Here is a 21332-nt window from a genome sequence, read left to right as displayed (position 1 = left end):
AATGTGAATCTCCATCCATCCGGAACATCCTGATGGGATTATCTCCTCTGTAATCCCCAATCTAATATGTGGTTTTGATAGATTACCACCGGCAGATTACAAACGTACGCCTTGATGAGTCAGATGGAAAAAAAATGTCACACCTTTTACCACATTCTGTTACTGTCACGTCCTGACATATATAAGTTGTTATTTTCTATGGTAGAGTGGTCAGGGCGTGACAGGGGGTGTTTTTGTGTTTGTTCTATGTTGTAGTTCTAGTTTGTCGATTTCTAGTTTTTTTGGGGGGGTTGACCTTCAATTGGAGGCAGCTGGTCCTCGTTGCCTCTAATTGGAGTTCATATTTAGTAGGGGTGTTTCTGCATGTTGTTTGTGGGTGATTATATTTTGAGTAGTGTGTTTTTTCCCCTCTTTGCGTCACGGTTTGTTGTTTTTTGGTTAGTTTAAGTATTTTTGTATTGCATCAGGTTTCACGGTTATAATAAATATGTGGAACGAAAACGCTGCATCTTGGTCCGCTCCTTATCACAGCCGGACAGTTACGTTACAGGCTTAGATTAAATAAATGTTTTCCGTCATCAATCTACACACAATACCCCATAATGACAAAGTGAAAACAGGTTTTTAGAATTTTGGGCAAATTTATTAAAAATTAAAAACTGAAATACCTTATTTACTCTTTGCTATGAGACTCGAAATTGAGCTCAGGTGCATTCTGTTACCAATTATCATCCTTGAGATGTTTCTACAAAATGATTGGATTCCACCTGTAGTAAATTCAACTGATTCAACATGATTTGGAAAGGCACACACCTGTCTATATAAGGTTCCACAGTTGACAGTTATATAACGAGTGCGCTGAGAGCCGGTGACAGTACCCCCTCCCTGACGCGCGACTTCAGCTGCAGGATGCCGACAAAGGGGACAAACCCGGGGATCAGGAGCGACCGGTCACCCCTGCTGATGTGCGAGAACCTGTCACACCAGCTGAGGCACGGGAACCTGTCGAGTCAGCTGGGGCGCGGGAACCTGACAGATTGGTTGAGGCAGGGGGGCCTGGCGATCCGGCTGAGGCATGAGAACCTGACGAGCCGGTGGAAACAGGGGAGCCTGGCGATCCGGCTAAGGCATGAAAGCCTGATGAGCCGGCTGAGGCTGGGGAGCCTGGCGATCTGGTTGAGGCATGAGAGCCTGTAGCAGTTCCCGGACCCGACGTCATTACCCTGACATAAAAAATTATTAAAAAAAAAACACTCCCTGATGCTTCCCTTAGGTGAGGTGCTATTCTGTAACGAGAGCTCTGAGAGTCGGGAAGCAAGTTCAGGGAGTGAGTGTTTTAATAAATAAAACAAACAATGAACATGAAACACAAACAACGCACCGACATCAAAACACTGTCAATAACATCTGAGGAAAGAACCAAGGGGAGTGACAGATATAGGGAAGATAATCAAGGAGGTAATGAGTCCAAGTGAGTGTCATGAGGCGCAGGTGCGTGAGACGATGGTGACAGGTGTGCGGGATGACCTAGAGGCCGGAGAGGGAGTATACGTGACAACAGTGCATGTCAGAGAATTGTGATTATTGTGATTTTGCCATTGTAATTGTTTGTTAGATACATTTTAGACTACAAATGCTATGATCGTATGTTATCCATTTGTTTGTCTTTTTGTATGTTCTTTGTATACCATTTTTTTTAAATATTTGAGTTAACCAATGATATTAGGCCATACTTGGCCATGATTACAAACACCTGTGTGTCTCTTGACACTATATAAATGACTCATCTCGCAGTGTTTGAGATGATACCCTGATGAAGACAGCTTCGCTGTCGAAACGTTGGTTATTACATTTTTGCATCTGAGCTCTTAGAGTGTGCGGCTTTCCTTTATTTTCTAGTGTTCTACTCCGCTAGCCAGCACCTCGCCTTTATAGGTGTGCGTTTCTTTTTTCTAGAGAGAAAAAAACAAGCCATGAGGTCAAAATAATTATCCGTAGAGCTCTGAGACAGGATTTTGTCGAGGCACAGATCTGGGGAAGGGTACCAAAACATTTCTGCAGCATTAAAGGTCCCCAAGAACACAGTCGCCTCCATCATTGTTTTTATTTATTTATTTATTTTATTTCACCTTTATTTAACCAGGTAGGCAAGTTGAGAACAAGTTCTCATTTACAATTGCGACCTGGCCAAGATAAAGCAAAGCAGTTCGACAACATACAACAACACAGAGTTACACATGGAGTAAAACAACATACAATCAATGATGCAATAGAAAAAAATAAGACTATATACAATGTGAGCAAATGATGTGAGATAAGGGAGGTAAAGGCAAAAAATGCCATGGTGGCAAAGTAAATAAAGTATAGCAAGAAAAACACTGGAATGGTAGATTTGTAGTTTGAAGAAAGTTCAAAGTTAAAATATAAATAATATGGTGCAAAGGAGCAAAATAAATAAAATAAATAACTACAGTAGGGGACGAGGTAGTAGTTTGGGCTAAATTATAGATGGGCTATGTACAGGTGCAGTGATCTGTGAGCTGCTCTGACAGCTGGTGCTTAAAGCTAGTGAGGGAGATAAGTGTTTCCAGTTTTAGAGATTTTTGTAGTTCGTTCCAGTCATTGGCAGCAGAGAACTGGAAGGAGAGACGACCAAAGGAGGAGTTGGCTTTAGGGGTGACCAGAGAGATATACCTGCTGGAGCGCGTGCTGCTATGGTGACCAGTGAGCGGAGATAAGGGGGGACTTTACCTAGCAGGGTCTTGTAGATGACCTGGAGCCAATGTGTTTGGCGACGATTATGAAGCGAATTGTTAAATGGAAGAAGTTTGGAACCACCAAGACTCTTCCTAGAGCTGGCCGCCAGGCCAAACTGAGCAATCGGGGGAGAAGGGACTTGGTCAGGGAGGTGACTAAGAACCAAATGGTCACTCTGACAGAGCTCCAGAGTTCCTCTGTGGAGATGTGAGAACCTTCCAGAAGGACAACCATCTCTGCAGCACTCCACCAATCAGGCCTTTATGGTAGAGTGGCCAGACGGAAACCACTCCTCAGTAAAAGGCACATGACCGCCCACTTGGAGTTTGCCAAAAGGCAGACCATGGAAAACAAGATTCTCTGGTCCAAGATGAAACCAAGATTGAACCCTTTGGCTTTAATGCTAAGGAGGAAACCTGGCACCGTCCCTTCGGTGAAGCATGGTGGTGGCAGCATCATGCTGTGGGGATGTTTTTCAGCAGCAGGGACCGGGAGACTAGTCAGGATCGAGGGAAAGATGAACAGAGCAAAGTACAGAGAGATCCTTGATGAAAACCTGCTCCAGAGTGCTCAGGACCTCAGACTGGGGTGAAGGTTCACCTTCCAATAGGACTATGACCCTAAGCACACAGCCAAGACAATGCAGGAGTGGCTTCGGGACAAGTCTCTGAATGTCCTTGAGTGGCCCAGCCAGAGCCCGGACTTGAACCCGATCGAACATCTCTGGAGAGACCTAAAAATAGCTGTGCAGCGACGCTCCCCATCCAACCTGACAGAGCTTGAGAGGATCTGCAGAGAAGAATGGGAGAAATTCCCCTAAATACAGGTGGGCCAAGCTTGTATCGTCATACGCAAGAAGACTTGAGGCTGTAATCGCTGCCAAAGGCGCTTCAACAAAGTACTGAGTAAAGGGTCTGAATACCCTGTTTTTGCTTTGTCATTATGGGTTATTGTGTGTAGATTGATGAGGGGAAAAAAAACATTTAATCCATTTTAGAATAAGACGTAACAAAATGTGGAAAATGTAAAGGGGTCTGAAAACTTTTCGAACACGCTGTACACATACGCAAGCATGCACAAACACACTAATCCCACCAATTCATGCCAAAAAAAATGCAATACATCCTAGCAACTTTTTCTAGCAGGGCTATCTTGATCTCGCAAATGGGGGAGTGTGTTTTACCTCAGGCCAAGACTCTCCTAGAAACTCTTAATCTACTCTCTCTTGTCTGCTATCTCTGCCTTTGTCTCTGTCTCTCTCGCTGTGCTGTGCTTTAACTTGGTGGAACTAGCTTTGTCATTCACAAACGAAACAACTTTTATAGTGCTATTCATTACATAAAACATCTCCAAGTGCTTTAAAACAACACAAGAAAGACAATCAATTTAGAAAACAACCACGTCATTCATGAGATGGAAGGTCAAGAGAAAGTTCATGGCTTTGAGTAGTCATCGGACGCAAGTGGTCAATGGTGGAAAGCAAGCAAAGGCGGTCTCTGGACATGGTCTCTCACGTGGTGATAGTACTCAGCACTGCGGTCATGTCTTTCTCTTTCCTGGCTGAGCAGTACCAGCATTCAAAGAAGCCTCCAAACGAATACATTGAAGGCAAGCTGTAACTCAACAGGACAACACTCATCCCACCATACCAACCCATAGTAAAAACAACTATCAGGTTCATAAGGATCACTTTACATAGGGTCTCACTCATGGTAACGCTGATCCTAACTCTCCTACTGGCTACAGTTTCTTAGGAATATTCATATTCTTGTTGGGTCTGAGGGAAACAGATGTCAGTGAGGGATCCAAAGTGCTTCTGTGGATGTCCTCCCTGGCATCTCTCTCTTTAATTAGGCAATAGGGACAGACCGGATAGTCCTAGCATACGATGGAGCACACAGACTTGTATCTATCTATCCATCTATCCACCCAATCACCCACCCACCCACCCACCCATCTACACACATTAGCAGGACATGCATGTGTATTGTGTATGTGCCAGTGTGTAAGGACAGGTTGTTTGTGTATTTGTCCAATAGTTAATGTTTATTGAAACATCAGAGGCTTGAGCCTTGTGTTGTGTGTCTGACCTCCCTGAAACCTGATAGATAAGAACAAGGCACATATGTTTTGTCAAGTAAAGCTGGTCCGCGGAGGGGGACGGTAGGCGGAGGCTTCACACACACACACACACACACACACACACATCACATGCTTTTTGATGGCGGTGCCCAGCCGCCTCCCACTCTTAGAGGCTAGCCTTCCCGCCGGCCAAATCTGTCACCAATTTCCTCCTGCCCTCTTAAAGGAGGCCAGTGAAAGCTCTCTGAGCCAATAAAACAGGACAGGGAGAATGGAGGAGCAGTATGCCATGCAGAGCCAACAGAGGGAGCAGGCTGCATCGCCAGCCCAGTGAACAGTAGAGATGGCTGGGCCCTCATCTCATTCCTCCTGACTCCCCTGCCTCTCCTTCTGCTTAACCTATAGGGTGCAGAGCTGGTTTAGATCAACTATTATTTTAGTTTGATATTTATATGAATGACGAAGAGAAGAATGACTATGTCTGTATAATGACTCCTGATGATGACTAAGATCTGTGATTACAGAAAACATTTGTGCCATTGGTACACAAGAGAGTATCACAGAGAGTATCTCACTGTAGAGCTGAGATTTTACTGATACATTTGAAATCTGCAAGTGGAGATTCCAGCACCTTGAAACTGTACATGGACATACAGTAATGATTAGTAAAAGTGGGTTCGAGAAAAAACTAAAACACATCCATGCAGTTTCTCTCTAGTTCTAGTGGGGCAGGCTAACAATCCGCAGTACAGTATGTGCAAAACATTAACCTCTCCCCACCTTTAATGTTTTAGTTCTAAGACAGTGAGTGCTCTGATACAGAGGTAGCAGTTACACTTACAGTTTAATTTGCTCTGTGCCCAACTGTCTTCCCCACTAACCTTTGAGAAAAATTGTAAATTCATCCTAGTAGCTGTTTCTTGCAGGGCTATTTTGATCTCACAGGTGGGAGAGTCTGTTATAGCTCAGGCTACAACACTGCTTAATCTACAGTACACTCTCCTGTCTGCTATCTGTGCCTGTGTCTCTCTTTGTGCTGTGCTTTAACTGGGGGGAACTAGCTTTGTCATTCACAAATGAACCAACGGATACCTTGTATTCTGTATTAAACAGGAACTCTGGGATGTAGGGCAGACAAAGGGATATATTTTTTACTCGGAAACGAGTCCCTCATTGCTCATTCGTCTGCCTCAGCAGAACGAGACATGGTGATAGTACTATGCCCTGAGGCATCTCTTTCTCTTTCCTGGCAGAGCAGCATCCAGCAGCATCCCCCTAACACACAACGCAGGCAAGATGTAATTTGACAAGATAACTTGCCTGAGCCAGTTGTTGTCCCCATGAGGAAATGGGTGGGGGGGGGGGGGACTATGGATCAGTCTCCGTACATTCGTCACAGTCGATATCGCAGACACCACTGGTGAATGATGCATTTTTCCATGGAGATGGAGATCCGAAATGTACATAACTACACTGATTGGCCCAAGGGGGGCGTTATAGTTATCAACTGAAAACTTTGAACGAACATATGTCTGGTCCCGTTTGAGCTACATGCATGAAATGTTGTACATGTATGCAGCCCCTGATGAGAAACATGCTTCCCTTAAGGACCTATTTTAATTTTTTTTTATTTCACCTTTATTTAACCAGGTAGGCTAGTTGAGAACAAGTTCTCATTTGCAACTGTGACCTGGCCAAGATAAAGCAAAGCAGTTCGACACATACAACAACACAGAGTTACACATGGAATAAACAAACATACAATCGATAATACAGTAGGAAAATCTATTTACAGCATGTGCAAATGAGGTAGGATAAGAGAAGTACGGCAATAAATAGGCCATGGTGGCAAAGTAATTACAATATAGCAATTAAACACTGGAATGGTAGGATGTGCAGAGGATGAATGTGCAAGTTGAGATACTGGGGTGCAAAGGAGCAAGATAAATAAATAAATAAATACAGTATGGGGATGAGGTAGATTGGATGGGCTATTTACAGATGAGCTATGTACAGGTGCAGTGATCTGTGAGCTGCTCTGGCAGCTGGTGCTTAAAGCTAGTGAGGGAGGGAAGAGTCTCCAGCTTCAGAGATTTATGCAGTTAATTCCAGTCATTGGCAGCAGAGAACTGGAAGGAGAGGTGGCCAAAGGAAGAATTGGCTTTGGGGGTGACCAGTGAGATATACTTGCTGGAGCGCGTGCTACGGGTGGGTGCTGCTATGGTGACCAGTGAGCTGAGATAAGGCGGGGCTTTACCTAGCAGAGACTTGTAGATGACCTGGAGCCAGTGGGTTTGGCGACGAGTATGAAGCGAGGGCCAGCCAACGAGAGTATACAGGTCGCAGTGGTGGGTAGTATATGGGGCTTTGGTGACAAAACGGATGGCACTGTGATAGACTGCAACCAATTTGTTGAGTAGAGTGTTGGAGGCTATTTTGTAAATGACATCGCCGAAGTCGAGGTTCGGTAGGATGGTCAGTTTTACGAGGGTATGTATGGCAGCATGAGTGAAGGATGCTTTGTTGCGAAATAGGAAGCCGATTCTAGATTTAATTTTGGATTGGAGATGTTTGATGTGAGTCTGGAAGGAGAGTTTACAGTCTAACCAGGTATTTGTAGTTGTCCACATATTCTAAGTAAGAACCGTCCAGAGTAGTGATGCTGGACGGGCGGGCAGGTGCGGGCAGCGACCGGTTGAAGAGCATGCATTTAGTTTTACTTGCATTTAAGTGCAGTTGGAGGCCACGTTAGGAGAGTTGTATGGCACTGAAGCTCATCTGGAGGTTAGTTAACACAGTGTCCAAAGGAGGGCCAGAGGTATACAGAATGGTGTCGTCTGCGTAAAGGTGGATCAAAGAATCACCATCACCATGACCGCAGCAGCTTTCCAATCTATGGGAATCTCAGACGATACGAAAGAGAGGTTGAACAGACTAGTAATAGGGGTTGCAACAATTTCGGGCTGATAATTTTAGAAAGAGAGGGTCCAGATTGTCTAGCCCGGCTGATTTGTAGGGGTCCAGATTTTGCAGCTCTTTCATAACATCAGCTATCTGGATTTGGGTGAAGGAGAAGTGGGGGAGGTTTGGGCAAGTTGCTGTGGGGAGCGCAGGGCTGTTGACCGGGGTAGGGGTAGCCAGGTGGAAAGCATGGCCAGCTGTAGAAAAATGCTTATTGAAATTCTCAATTATTGTGGATTTATCAGTAGTGACAGTGTTTCCTAGCCTCAGTGCAGTGGGCAGCTGGGAGGAGGTGCTTTTATTCTCCATGGACTTTACAGTGTCCCAGAACTTTTTTGAGTTTGTACGACAGGATGCAAATTTCTGTTTGAAAAAGCTAGCCTTAGCTTTCCTAACTGCCTGTGTATATTGGTTCCTAACTTGTATATTGGTTCCTAGCTTCCTAACTGCCTGTGTATATAGCCCCCGTTGCATATCACGGGGGCTATTCGATGCTAATGCAGAACGCCACAGGATGTTTTTGTGCTGGTCAAGGGCAGACAGGTCTGGAGTGAATCAAGGGCTGTATCTATTCCTGGTTCAACATTTTTTGAATGGAGCATGCTTATGGAGCATGCTAATGGAGCATGCTTTAAGGTGGTGAGGAAGGCACTTTTAAAGAATAACCAGGCATCCTCTACTGACGGGATGAGGTCAATGTCATTCCAGGATACCCCGGCCAGGTCGATTAGAAAGGCCTGTTTGCTGAAGTGTTTTAGGGAGCGTTTGACAGTGATGAGGGGTGGTCGTTTGACCACAGACCCATTACGGATGCAGGCAATGAGGCAGTGATCACTGAGATCTTGGTTGAAAACAGCAGAGGTGTATTTGGAGGGTGAGTTAGTTAGGATGATATCTATGAGGGTGCCCGTGTTTACGGATTTGGGGTTGTACCTGGTAGGTTCATAGATAATTTGTGTGAGATTGAGAGCATCAAGCTTAGATTGGCTTTGCCCATTAGATTTTCTGCAAATTATTGACACCTGTTTTCAATACCTTTCAAAACCTTACCTTGCTAGAATAACAGCACAGAACCTTTTTCTAAAATGTATTTAAGAGTTGGAGAACACATTGGGAGGGATCTTAGACCATTCCTCCATACAGAATCCTTCCAGAGCCTTGATATCCTTCGTCTGGCTTATGGACTGCCCTCTTCAATTCAAACTACAGGTTTTCAATAGGGTTCAAGTGCGGAGACTGAGATGGCCATTGCAAAATGTTGATTTTGTGGCCAATTAACAATTTCTTTGTGGATTTTGTGTGCTTGCGGTTATTGTCTTGCTGGAAGATCCACTTGCGGCCAAGTTTCAGCCTCCTGGCAGAGGCAACAAGATTCTGGGATAAAATATCCTGGTACTGGGTAAAGTTCATGATGCTGTTGACCTTAACAAGGGCCCCATGACCAGTGAAAGCAACATAGCCCCATTACGTCAATGACCCACACCATATTTTACAGTAGGTATGGGATTATTTTCTGCTTATGCATTCTCATTTGGCCGCCAAACCCACCACTGGTGTGCATGGCCAAAGAGCTCTATTTTCATGTCATCCAACAAATGCAGACGCCTTGAGTTTGCTAAACGGCATTGGCACTTGAATGGGAACTGGTGCTTTAGCCAGATTACATTGTCACGCCCTGATCTGTTACACCTGTCCTTGTGCTTGTCTCCACCCCCCTCCAGGTGTCGCCCATCTTCCCCATTATGCCCTGGGTACTTATACCTGTGTTCTCTGTTTGTCTGTTGCCAGTTCGTCTTGTTTGTCAAGTCAAGCAGCATTTTTGTCTCAGCTCCTGCTTTTCCCCAGTCTCTCTTTTTCTCGCCCTCCTGGTTTTGACCCTTGCCTGTCCTGACTCTGAGCCCACCTGCCTGACCACTCTGCCTGCACCTGACCCTGAGCCTGCCTGCCGTCCTGTACCTTTGACTCTACTCTAGATAACCGACCTGAGCCTGTCTGCCATGTTGTACCTTTGCCTCTACTCTGGTTTACTGACCTCTGACTGCCTTGATCTGTCGTTTACCTGCCCCTGTTGCTGTAATAAACATTGTTACTTCAACACAGTCTGCATTTGGGTCATACCTGAAACATGATAGACATGAACTTAGAGCTCTTTGGCCACGCACACCAGTGGTGGGTTTGGCATCAAAATGAGAATCCATGACCAAAAAAGATCCCATACCTACTTTAACAAGGGTCTCAATAATTTTGGACCCCACTCTATATGCATCTCCTCATGAGAAACAAGTATCCCATAAGGACTTCATTGTTGTAAGTTGTAATAATTGTCACTAACTGCCCCAAGGGGGGGGGGGGGGCACTGCATCATTTATGGACGATATGTTTACTGTTGCCTTGTTTCTTCGTGCACTCGCTTTCACATTTGAGAAATGTTTTAAAGTTTTGTCTCTGGCCAATCCACAGAAGCCCCGAGGGCCTTATTTTCGACCCGAGTTCAAATATACAACAACTGAAAAGCATTGGGCCAGTAAGCATTTTAATTATGGTAAATTCTGTAGATCTTGCTCAGTACAGGTAACACTACCATGAAACTGCAATATCACTGAGTGACAAGCAGCCATGATTGACCTGAGAAAATAGATTATATGGCTATTTCTATAACCCCTGCCTCTGGGGCTCTGGTGACAATGACCTTTTCCAACCGCAACAAAGTGCTTTTTCTTGTTTAAGACTACATGTGACACAGTGGAATGGGATGGGGACTGGTGTTGTTTTAGTACAGCAGAACAGATATCTACTGTATAGCGAATAAAAACAGTACAGTTGTCACGACTGTCTTCTGACGATATAGCGAAATCGTCATCTGAAAATGTAGACCAATACGCAGCGGATGTCGTGTTCATTTTTGAATTTAATAAATTGCTCACGTGAACACTATACAAAAAAACAATAAACAATGACAGTGCAACAGTTTTGCAGGCTATCCTAATGCAGTGCAAAAACAATCTCCCACAAAAGACACATACAAACACACCCTAATTAATGGGACTCTCAATCAAAGGCAAATGGACAACACCTGCCTTCAATTGAGAGTCCCAACCCCAATTAACCACACATAGACATACAACAGCTAGATCAATCATAGACATACAAAACAAGGAACAGTGCCCAAAAAACCCGGAATACACAAATCAAATCCCCTACAACACACACATCACCCCGAATACCATAAAACAAATACCCTCTGCCACGTCCTGACCAAACTACAATACCAATTAACCCTTATACTGGCCAGGACGTGACAGTACCCCCCCCCCTTAAAGGTGCTAACCCCGGAAGCACCTTAAGAAGAAAAAAAAACAAAAAAAACAACCCCAAACAACAACAACACAAAAAGTCCCCCCTACTAAAGGGAGGGAAGGGAGGGTGGCTGCCGTCAACGATGGCACTGTGCTACACCCCCCCTCCCCAACCCACCTATATCTGGAGGTGGCTCCGGTTCTGGCCGTTCCGGGCAGTCGGGCCACTCTGGCAGCTCGGGGCAGTCTGGCAGCTCGGGGCAGTCGGGGCAGTCTGGCAGCTCGGGGCAGTCTGGCCAGTCTGGCAGCTCGGGGGAAGTCTGGCCGCTCTGGCAGCTCGGGGCAGTCTGGCCGCTCTGGCAGCTCGGGGCAGTCTGGCAGTCTGGCAGCTCGGGGCAGTCTGGCAGCTCGGGGCAGTCTGGCCACTCTGGCAGCTCGGGGCAGTCGGGGCAGTCTGGCAGCTCGGGGCAGTCTGGCCAGTCTGGCAGCTCGGGGGAAGTCTGGCCGCTCTGGCAGCTCGGGGCAGTCTGGCCGCTCTGGCAGCTCGGGGCAGTCTGGCAGTCTGGCAGCTCGGGGCAGTCTGGCAGCTCGGGGCAGTCTGGCCACTCTGGCAGCTCGGGGCAGTCTGGCCACTCTGGCAGCTCGGGGCAGTCTGGCCACTCTGGCAGCTCGGGGCAGTCTGGCCACTCTGGCAGCTCGGGGCAGTCTGGCAGCTCGGGGCAGTCTGGCAGCTCGGGGCAGTCTGGCCACTCTGGCATCTCCGGGCAGTCTGGCCACTGGCATCTCCGGGCAGTCTGGCCACTCTGGCATCTCCGGGCAGTCTGGCCACTCTGGCATCTCCGGGCAGTCTGGCCACTCTGGCATCTCCGGGCAGTCTGGCCACTCTGGCATCTCCGGGCAGTCTGGCCACTCTGGCATCTCCGGGCAGTCTGGCCACTCTGGCATCTCCGGGCAGTCTGGCCACTCTGACATCTCCGGGCAGTCTGGCCACTCTGACAGCTCCGGGCAGTATTGCCACTCTGGCAGCTCCAGACTAGTGGGTGGCTCTGGCGCCTCTTCGCTGACGGGCGGCTCTGGCGACTCTTGACTGACGGGCGGCTCTGGCGACTCTTGACTGACGGGCGGTTCTGGCGACTCTTGACTGATGGGCGGTTCTGGCGACTCTTGACTGACGGGCGGTTCTGGCGACTCTTGACTGACGGGCGGTTCTGGCGACTCTTGACTGACGGGCGGTTCTGGCGACTCTTGACTGACGGGCGGTTCTGGCGACTCTTGACTGACGGGCGGCTCTGGCGACTCTTGACTGACGGGCGGTTCTGGCGACTCTTGACTGACGGGCGGTTCTGGCGACTCTTGACTGACGGGCGGTTCTGGCGACTCTTGACTGACGGGCGGCTCTGGCGACTCTTGACTGACGGGCGGCTCTGGCGACTCTTGACTGACGGGCGGCTCTGGCGACTCTTGACTGATGGGCAGCTCTGGCTACTGTTGACTGGCTGGCAGTTCTGGCGACTTTTGACTGGCGGGCAGCTCTGGAGACTGTTGACTGGCGGGCAGCTCTGGTGACTGTTGACTGGCGGGCAGCTCTGGTGACTGTTGACTGGCGGGCAGCTCTGGTGACTGTTGACTGGCGGGCAGCTCTGGTGACTGTTGACAGGCGGGCAGCTCTGGTGACTGTTGACTGGCGGGCAGCTCTGGTGACTGTTGACTGGCGAGGCTGGGTTTACGCACTTGAAGCCTGGTGCGTGGTGCTGGTACTGGGCGTACCAGATTGGGAACACGCACCTCCAGGCTAGTGCGGGGAGCGGGAACAGGACGAGTCGCACTGGGCTGACGCACTTCCGGGTCCGCACGAGAGACAGGAGCTGGAAACCCAGGGCTATGGAGGCGCACAGGCGGTCTTGATCTTACCTCCTGCACAACCCGTCCTGGCTGGATGGAACTAGTAGCCCTGCACGAGTGGGGTGCTTGTACAGGGCGGACTGGGTTGTGCAGGGGCCTGATGGTAGCCGTGCGTAGAGCGGGCGTACCGGCGACCAGATGCGCTGCGCAGGCATCCTCCAACCAGGCTGGATGCCCGCTCTAGCACGGCACCTGCGAGGGACTGGAATAACGCGCACCGGCCTGTGCGTGCGTATGGGTGAGATAGTGCGCTCCTCAGCGAAACATGGCGCTCTCCACCTCATACGCTCCTCCATAAAACCACGGGTAGCTGGCTTCCGGCTCTACCTAGGCCTAGCCAAACTACCCGTGTGCCCCCCCAAAAAACATTATTGGGGGTGCCTCTCGTGCTTCAACGCCAGTCGTGTCCCTCGGAAACGTTCCCGGTCCATACCCGCCTTACTCCATGGGCCTTCTCCGGCCATAACCTGCTCCCATGTCCATCTCTCCCCATAGTCCGTATCCTGAGCGTGCTGCTCCTCTCTCCGCTGCTTGGTCTTGGTTTGGTGGGAGATTCTGTCACGACTGTCTTCGTCTTCTGACGATATAGCGAAATCGTAATTTGAAAATGTAGACCAATACGCAGCGGATGTCGTGTTCATTTTTGAATTTAATAAATTGCTCACGTGAACACTATACAAAAAAACAATAAACAATGACAGTGCAACAGTTTTGCAGGCTATCCTAACGCAGTGCAAAAACAATCTCCCACAAAAGACACATACAAACACACCGTAATATATGGGACTCTCAATCAAAGGCAAATGGAAAAAACCTGCCTTCAATTGAGAGTCCCAACCCCAATTAACCACACATAGACATACAACAGCTAGATCAATCATAGACATACAAAACAAGGAACAGTGCCCAAAAACCCCGGAATACACAAATCAAATCCCCTAAAACAAATACACCACCCCGAATACCATAAAACAAATACCCTCTGCCACGTCCTGACCAAACTACAATACCAATTAACCCTTATACTGGCCAGGACGTGACAACAGTTGTGTGTTAAAGTTTTTAAAAAGTGCATGTACTCTCCCGGTGTTTGTTTGCAGTCATCTATTGGTCATTTACACTGGGGGAAGTCAAGTCTGTAGGACATGGCTTCATTGTCCTTACTACATATGCCACTGGACTGGAATTAAAAACATTTCACAGTAATTTCCTCTTTCTATTACAAACGCATGCAGTGAATAAACAGATACAGTACATAAATAATTCAAGTCCATGATCATGGTAATCTCATGAAAAGCAAAGGCTATATGACCTCTGCTTCTGCCAAGTTATTTTAAAACAAAAGAAACCTTAACATGACTCGTAACCCATGAGCTCTCTTCTAGAGGGAGCCTAGCCCAGGGAAAGGAAACTTAAAAGGTGTGAACTAGCTACGTATTCCAGGGTCAAAGCTCATATCTGTTCCTCACTGATTTAGTCTGCAAAGTCATAGGAGCGGAGCATTCACTCGGCTGCCTACTAAAGAAGAAATAACCCCAAAACATCCAGCCTGGGCAGGAGGAGACTTACCACAGAGAAACTGAGAACATAAACCAACAGCTGGACATGATTTTAATGAAATAAGCACTCTAGAGACAACAGCAATTCCTCCTTAAACAACCATTACCAACTGAGCAAACCCAAAATAAACTCTAGGGTTGCTGGGATTTCAAGGAATGCAGCTTTGTGATTGGAATGAGAAGATTAGTTTAGCAGTTACTCAGCCCCCTCCTGCTGTGCTGGTATACGGAACAAATGGTGAGATCAAATTGAACGTTTTGTAACCACACTGAAGTGGTTGACTCATCTTGTCAGTAGCCCACTATGCTGTAAGAGGATTAAAATGTTCTACAGGTAGAAAGGGCAAATGATCATTTACAACACGACCCAGCTCAATACATTGTCAAAGACCTTCCTGGTAAAAAAATTCACTTGCTTTTGTACTCTCCTGCTCTTAAGATGAGGCTAGATTTTTCTTTGCTCCTCTGCATTCTGTCTTTCCCTAAAGATGCTATTCAGTGCTGATGCTAGCAACACTGGCAGCAGATGGCCTTTATTCCTTCTCAACAAAATCTAGTAATATAAGTTTGGTCTACAACTATTTATGCAACCGGTGTTAAAACCCAAGACTTAAAAGTGTTCAGATTCAACAGTTACTGCATACCTCAAAAGAATTGTAAGCAAAAGCTATGCCCTAAAGGATTGCACACTTTCTGAATATCAGTAAAGGTCACTGGAACTACTTTTAATTAAGTACATTGGACCTTTGTGTCTGCAAGGTGACACTGTTTAAATAGCACTGCTTTGCCACCGTCCTCAGTATTTGAATAACCATGCCATTGAGTCACATACTGTTTTTAATTTTCCCTATACCACAAGGTTTGATTTTTATAAACGCGCAGCACCAACCTTCCCGATGCTTGGATCTGGATGAGCCAAACGACAAAGCAGTGGGCGTCCGAGGCGACAGCGTGCTCCCCTGTGTGAGTGGACTTATTAATTTGCATGTGTATGTCCCTCAGGAAACAGATGGTGGGGAGAGGAGAGCAGGCAGTGTGCAGCCGTCTGCCCAGTAGCAAGGGGGTCCTCAACAGCTTTAGAGGACTCACGTGTTCGCCCGATCACAATGCTGCTAGCTATCAGCTGCCTGCTTGCCAATGACCATCACGATCAATCTGTGTCATTGGAAAGATTTAAATTGGAGTACAGTTGCCTCAGTAGGGATTCACTTGTGACGGCTTAGTCATCCAGCATCAACAGGATGCTCATTGACAACGAAAAGCAAATTGGAGAGATGAAGCTTGGAACGCCCACTCTATAACACACATCAGTCCTGGAACTTTAAAGAGAATGCATGCTGGAAGAGCAGATGGTGTTGCTGGTATGATTTCTGTTGTACCACAGAATGTTTCTATTGGCAGCTGTAGCCTCAAGATTAAGTAACCTGAGGGTAGCCACTCGCTTTGAATACCAGGGCCGACGGAAAAAAATCTGGTGTGATGTGAGCTGGTACCGGAGGGTTGCTTGAGTCAGTATCGCAGGTGCTACTGCCGTTGTGTCCTTGAGCAAGGTACTTACAGGAGAAGCTTTATTTTTTTCAATCAAATATATATTTTTTAATGTAAATTACATGTTATAGAAGGGGTCCAGACACCTTTTTTTGTGATTTCACTTGTTTATGAGAAACTTACCCCAAAAAACAAATAAATTCCTTATCCTCGTTGTGTAGTATGGGGCTCCTGAAAAAACATGAACAAACTCTCCCAAAGCACCCAAATTCATCCTTTTAGAAAAGTAAAATCTCTCAGTATAGTGATGCAGATGTTTAGATGTTGTACACATGAAATTCTGTCATTCTGAACTTTACCGCAGCGTTATATTCCCTTTTGTGTGACTCGAGCTGTTTAACTTTTCCAGCTGTTCCATTATCTGTGTAGCTTGCTACTACACGTAATTGGCATTATAATAAAATAAACATAAAGTGTCTTAATAGGGCATTAGGCCACCAAGAGCTGCCAGAACAGCTTCAATGCACCTTGGCATAGATTCCACAAGAGTCTGGAACTTCCTGTATTGTAGCACCTGCTTTCAATATACTTTGTACCCCTCATTTACTCAAGTGTTTCCTTTATTTTGGCTGTTACTTGTAGAATGGATGGAGAGGAATAGCTCGAGTCGCAGTAAAAGGGAATATGACATTGTCAATAAAGTTCGGAATTAAACAATTGCATGTGTCCAACATCTAATGACCTGCGTCACAATATTGAGAGCTGTTTTTGGAGCCTTTGTTCATGTATTTTCAGGTACGCCATACTACACAACGAGGGTGAGGAAGTGATTTGCTGTTTGAGGTAAGTTTCTCAAAAACAAGTGAAATTACAGAAAAGGTGTCTGGACCTTTCTATAACATGCCATTTACATAAGAAATTGAGATGTGGTTGTAAAAACGAAAACTTAGTTAAAAAATAACTCCCACAATGCTTTAGGGGTGCTGCTCTGTGTCTGACCCTATCCAGCCCATCATGTGCGTGTTTCGGTTTGAGGGATACTAAGAATTTCTCTGAAAATAGAAAGTAAATATATTTTCAGCAGTGCTTGTATGCTTAGAAGAAGAATGGAAGAATATATCTTTACTATCCATTGCAGAGAAATTCTCAGTATTCTCAGAGTTAAACAGTTAACTTTCCATACACCAGTAACCATGCTACATACAGTACATACCTCATTGAGAATCTCTTGACACTGGGTGTAGTTGCCTTTCACGGCCCAAGACCCGTTGGAAAGGCATTCTCTATACACATTGTCTGTGGAAATAAAGGATTGAAAACCATGTTATAAAGTAAGCAAACACGCACCATTTCTCCTTTCATACAAGCGACTAAGTAAACCTAAACCTTGAAAACTCAGATTCTGCAAAAACCACACAGGGCGGCTATAATTTATGCAGCTTAGAGTGCTGATAGACCCAGATAGAGGACACACAATCCAATCTTGACAATGTTGCATGCCAAACCCATTTCCATATAAGTATTTGAACTCTTGACAGTGCTGCTGCTTTTTTATTCTCTAAATAATAAAAAATGCAACAAGGTCTCCAGGAATAAAGTAAAGCAACAAAAAAAACACCCACGGCTGAGAGGTGTCTTTATTTGATGTCAGGTGTACATGCTACATGCACACAGTGGAGGTAATGTGACTCAAGAAGTAAGCAAGAGACAAACAGAGATGCAAAGCCACAGACTTCTAAAAGACTCTGCTGTGTTCACAAGGTTGTGACAGAGTAAGCGACAGAGTGTTGGAGACAGCAGAAAACACATAAAAAGCAGTCAGATCTTAAGCTAACCTAAAATAAAGACTGTCAGCTATGCTCTACTAACACCTAATGAACCATCATAATATTACCTGACAAAGTGCAAGAAATGAAGCATCATGTTGTTGCCCTATGACAGGTCTAATTGGTTGTTCTTAAGTTGATTGACATAGAGTAGGTGGCATGCCATGCTCTCAATATGTCACATTATGTTACATCATATGAATCCTACAGACAAAATACAAAACATATCAAACGTAAGCACGACCTAAGGCCATACAATTTTGCATACTTCCTGCTATGCTCTCAAGATGAGGATCTGTACAAATGCGAAGTAATGGGATAAAGAAAATGTGGGGATAGACTTAGTGAATCATTATAAAAAGTACGGAAAAGGTATGAAATCAAGAACTATAATTGAACGAGAGAAGTGTGATGCCATGATATCTCAACAATAACACTCTTGATGTGATATACACATCCCCCCCGCCCCAAAATAAGAAATATTTGACATTATCAGAATTTTTCAAAAGTCACATGTTTTTTGGTTGCAAGGGTTCTGTACTACAGTAGTTATTTACAATATTGTTTGTCTACATGTACAGATGTACAGTATACTGTTCGAGATCAATGTTTGCAGTTAAAAGACATTGTTGGTAAGTCATTGACATTCCACTCATATCATGGTCTCTACTTTGCGTTATAGTTGGTTGATTGATTGATCGACCATTATGTAGGCTACATTGACCGACCTGTTCTTGATCAGTGGGAGTTGGGGGGTAATACAGACACTAATTAACACACTCTCACGCATTTATTGATCATTGACATCAACATTTTAACTTTCATAGTCTGTATCACTGAACACTAATACCCGTCGGACTAACCTATGCATCGGTCCTACAGATTAATTCTTTGTGGCTAGCATTACGCCATGACTGTCTGTCAAGAGCACCACAATAGATGGTTGACAGTATACATGATGTAATTAAGCATACACACGGTTCGATCTTTGAACTGGGTTGGAGGTTGGGTAGTACTGAACATATGGCATGCTATGGATATGACATACAGTACATACATGAAAGAGAATGAGACAGTACACATACACTGCAGAAAGCAAAGGATGGATTGTCTTCTGAAACAAACCGCTGACAATACATTTCTGCTCAACTGCTCTGGACCTTCATGTGAATGATATCACTCTCCCACCTGAATCGCCCATATTATGGCGTTCTGCTGTAGGGGGAATTGGGGAAGGCTTCAAGTCAATATCTTTAAGGCTGAGTAGGTATAATCAGTGGGATTCAATCATTCCCACTGCAGCTGAGAGTAGCTGGCCCTTTGAGCTATAGTACACTTTCTCTGAAGGTGTAAGAATGCCATACTGCTGTTCCTGGAAATAAGCTTTATTGGAAAGATTGAGGAAAGAGTGTTGAACTGAGAGGAGAAGACTACATTTTGTCATGGATGAAAAGATCCACAAAAACGATACTGTTTTCATCTTTTTGACTTTGAAAATCAATCATGGTGACCTTTTTCTAAGTCACCCTTCTGAATAGTTTCTCTTTCTTTTAGCTTTGTTTGAAAATGAGGTCGCTATGATGTCCAGTATCACGCCAATGTGAGAAGGAACTCAGGCTAACTCACTCACAGCAACGTTCCTGCGGCTAATAATTTACACCCATCAGTCCCTGTATCGATCATAATCCACTAATATCATAAATAAAACTCCCAATAGAATGCTGGGTTTTGGTAACACTCCAATTTCAGTAGTAGACATTTTCTCCAGAGACAGGGATTCCAGGTCCGGAACTTTCTTCCTCAAGATAGAGTCTAAAAGGGTCAGTAAATTCCAGGTCTGGAATTTCTACACTTCACATCCTCCCTCATCTGTCTCCACCTCTCCTTCCAACCGTCTGAATAAATATAAACATATAACAAATATAAAAAAGGAGAATGGAATTCCATTAGTTAAAGTAGAACTCCAGCTGAGAGCTAGACTTAAATTGGAAAGGAAGAGAGGGAAGGATTTAAAGTCTGCATCTGCATTCTGCATTTTCCGACAGAGTCAATATCAACCCTGAAGAAGAGGCTCCCATGTACTCCCTCCTGACTATAATTTAAACAGTGTAAAGGCCAGCGCAAAATCCAAACTTGAACTCATGCCAAGGAAACCACCTTGAGATGGACCGACACTAATTTTCAATACACAGTAATTCCAAAGATCAATCATGCTTAAACTCCAATTATCAACACCTACAGCAGACACATTGCCATTTAAGGACTTCGGAGTCCCTGTGCTTTGCTACAGTCTCATTCTTATTCAGTGTGATCTCATTCTCACTTTCCCTCTTTCCGACCCTCCCGACCGCCACGGCAACCCCCATTGGTATTGGATGACTCACTCTATTAATGCAGCCGGCCTTCTAAGCTATAATTAATCGAAATCTAGCTGAATCCCATGTAAAGCCCCCGCCAGAAGCTTATCGTTCTCTCTCGCCCCCTCAAACGGGATGGGTATGCTGTGTTCCAGCACGTCTTAAGTGGGCTTAATCGACGAGCTGTCAGGCTATGTAGTAAGCATGGCAACGCAGAATAGAGAATACTGTTTACCATTCTTTGAGGAACAATCTTTGTACAGGGGAGATAATATATCCGGTGAATACGAATGGGGCTCAATCTTCACTGTCTGAAGAGCTCTAGGAACTCTAAGAAGAAAGTGGGAAGCCCAGTTAAAAAGTTAACTGAACACCTACAATCAGTAAACCCAGCTACACAGGAGATAAATGTGAAGAAGGATCAGGAGTGGGGACCCAATTGAACGGTTTAATTCCAGACTAGATCTAGGGGTGTGAAACACTAATATCAGGGATGAAACATCTGTGTGAAATGATAATACCAATGTAACTTATCTGTGAAGACAACCACAGCTCTGAAAGGATGATACAGCACCATGTATGAAGGAAACTTTCAGCAAAACGTTCTGCCAAACTTTCTGCCAAAGTTCTTCAGCTTCAGGCTGGCCTGTACCCTTCCATCATCCACGCTTGGGTTATCCATAATGACGAGTACACTGAGCCAAGTGAGAAGCAATTGGAGGGTAGTCAAGGACTTTGGCCATCAGTTGTCTCAGCTCTTCCCTCCAACTGTTTGTCTCCTAGCAGGTGTAAGCTCCATTGGACACAGACGGTAATGTAACTAGTACTGTGCTAGTCGATCACTCTAGCTTGGACCAAAGGGACTAAGGAAGGGCTCAAAACATCTTCTGTAAAGCCTGAGCAGATTGGGGGCAGACAGTGTTTCTGGACAGGATGTAGAGGTGGAATGCAACAGAGCAGTGACTGAGAGCAGAGTTGGGCTGAGTTCTTGAGGGGTGGTGGTGGTGGTGTACAAGGCTGGAGAACTGACTCTACTGACTGTGTCGATATAACAAGGGGGAAATACAGAGAGAGAGGGGGCCAGATGGAGTGTGTGTGAGAGAG

The 21332-nt window shown here is 45.5% G+C and overlaps 1 protein-coding gene across 1 annotated transcript in view; it reads right to left on the bottom strand.

Annotated features, from left to right (window-relative positions):
* LOC115196407 (corticotropin-releasing factor receptor 1) overlaps positions 1-21332 on the bottom strand; it is a 192767-nt gene that overhangs the window by 61856 nt on the left and 109579 nt on the right. The window contains exon 5 of the mRNA XM_029757219.1: positions 17259-17341. Coding sequence (XP_029613079.1) covers positions 17259-17341 — 83 coding nt within the window. The remainder of the gene's footprint in view (positions 1-17258; positions 17342-21332) is intronic.

The sequence above is a fragment of the Salmo trutta genome, chromosome 1 (assembly GCF_901001165.1).
Source record: "Salmo trutta chromosome 1, fSalTru1.1, whole genome shotgun sequence".
NCBI classification, from domain to species: Eukaryota; Metazoa; Chordata; class Actinopteri; order Salmoniformes; family Salmonidae; genus Salmo; species Salmo trutta.
This window is presented reverse-complemented; position numbering and strand designations above follow the sequence as displayed.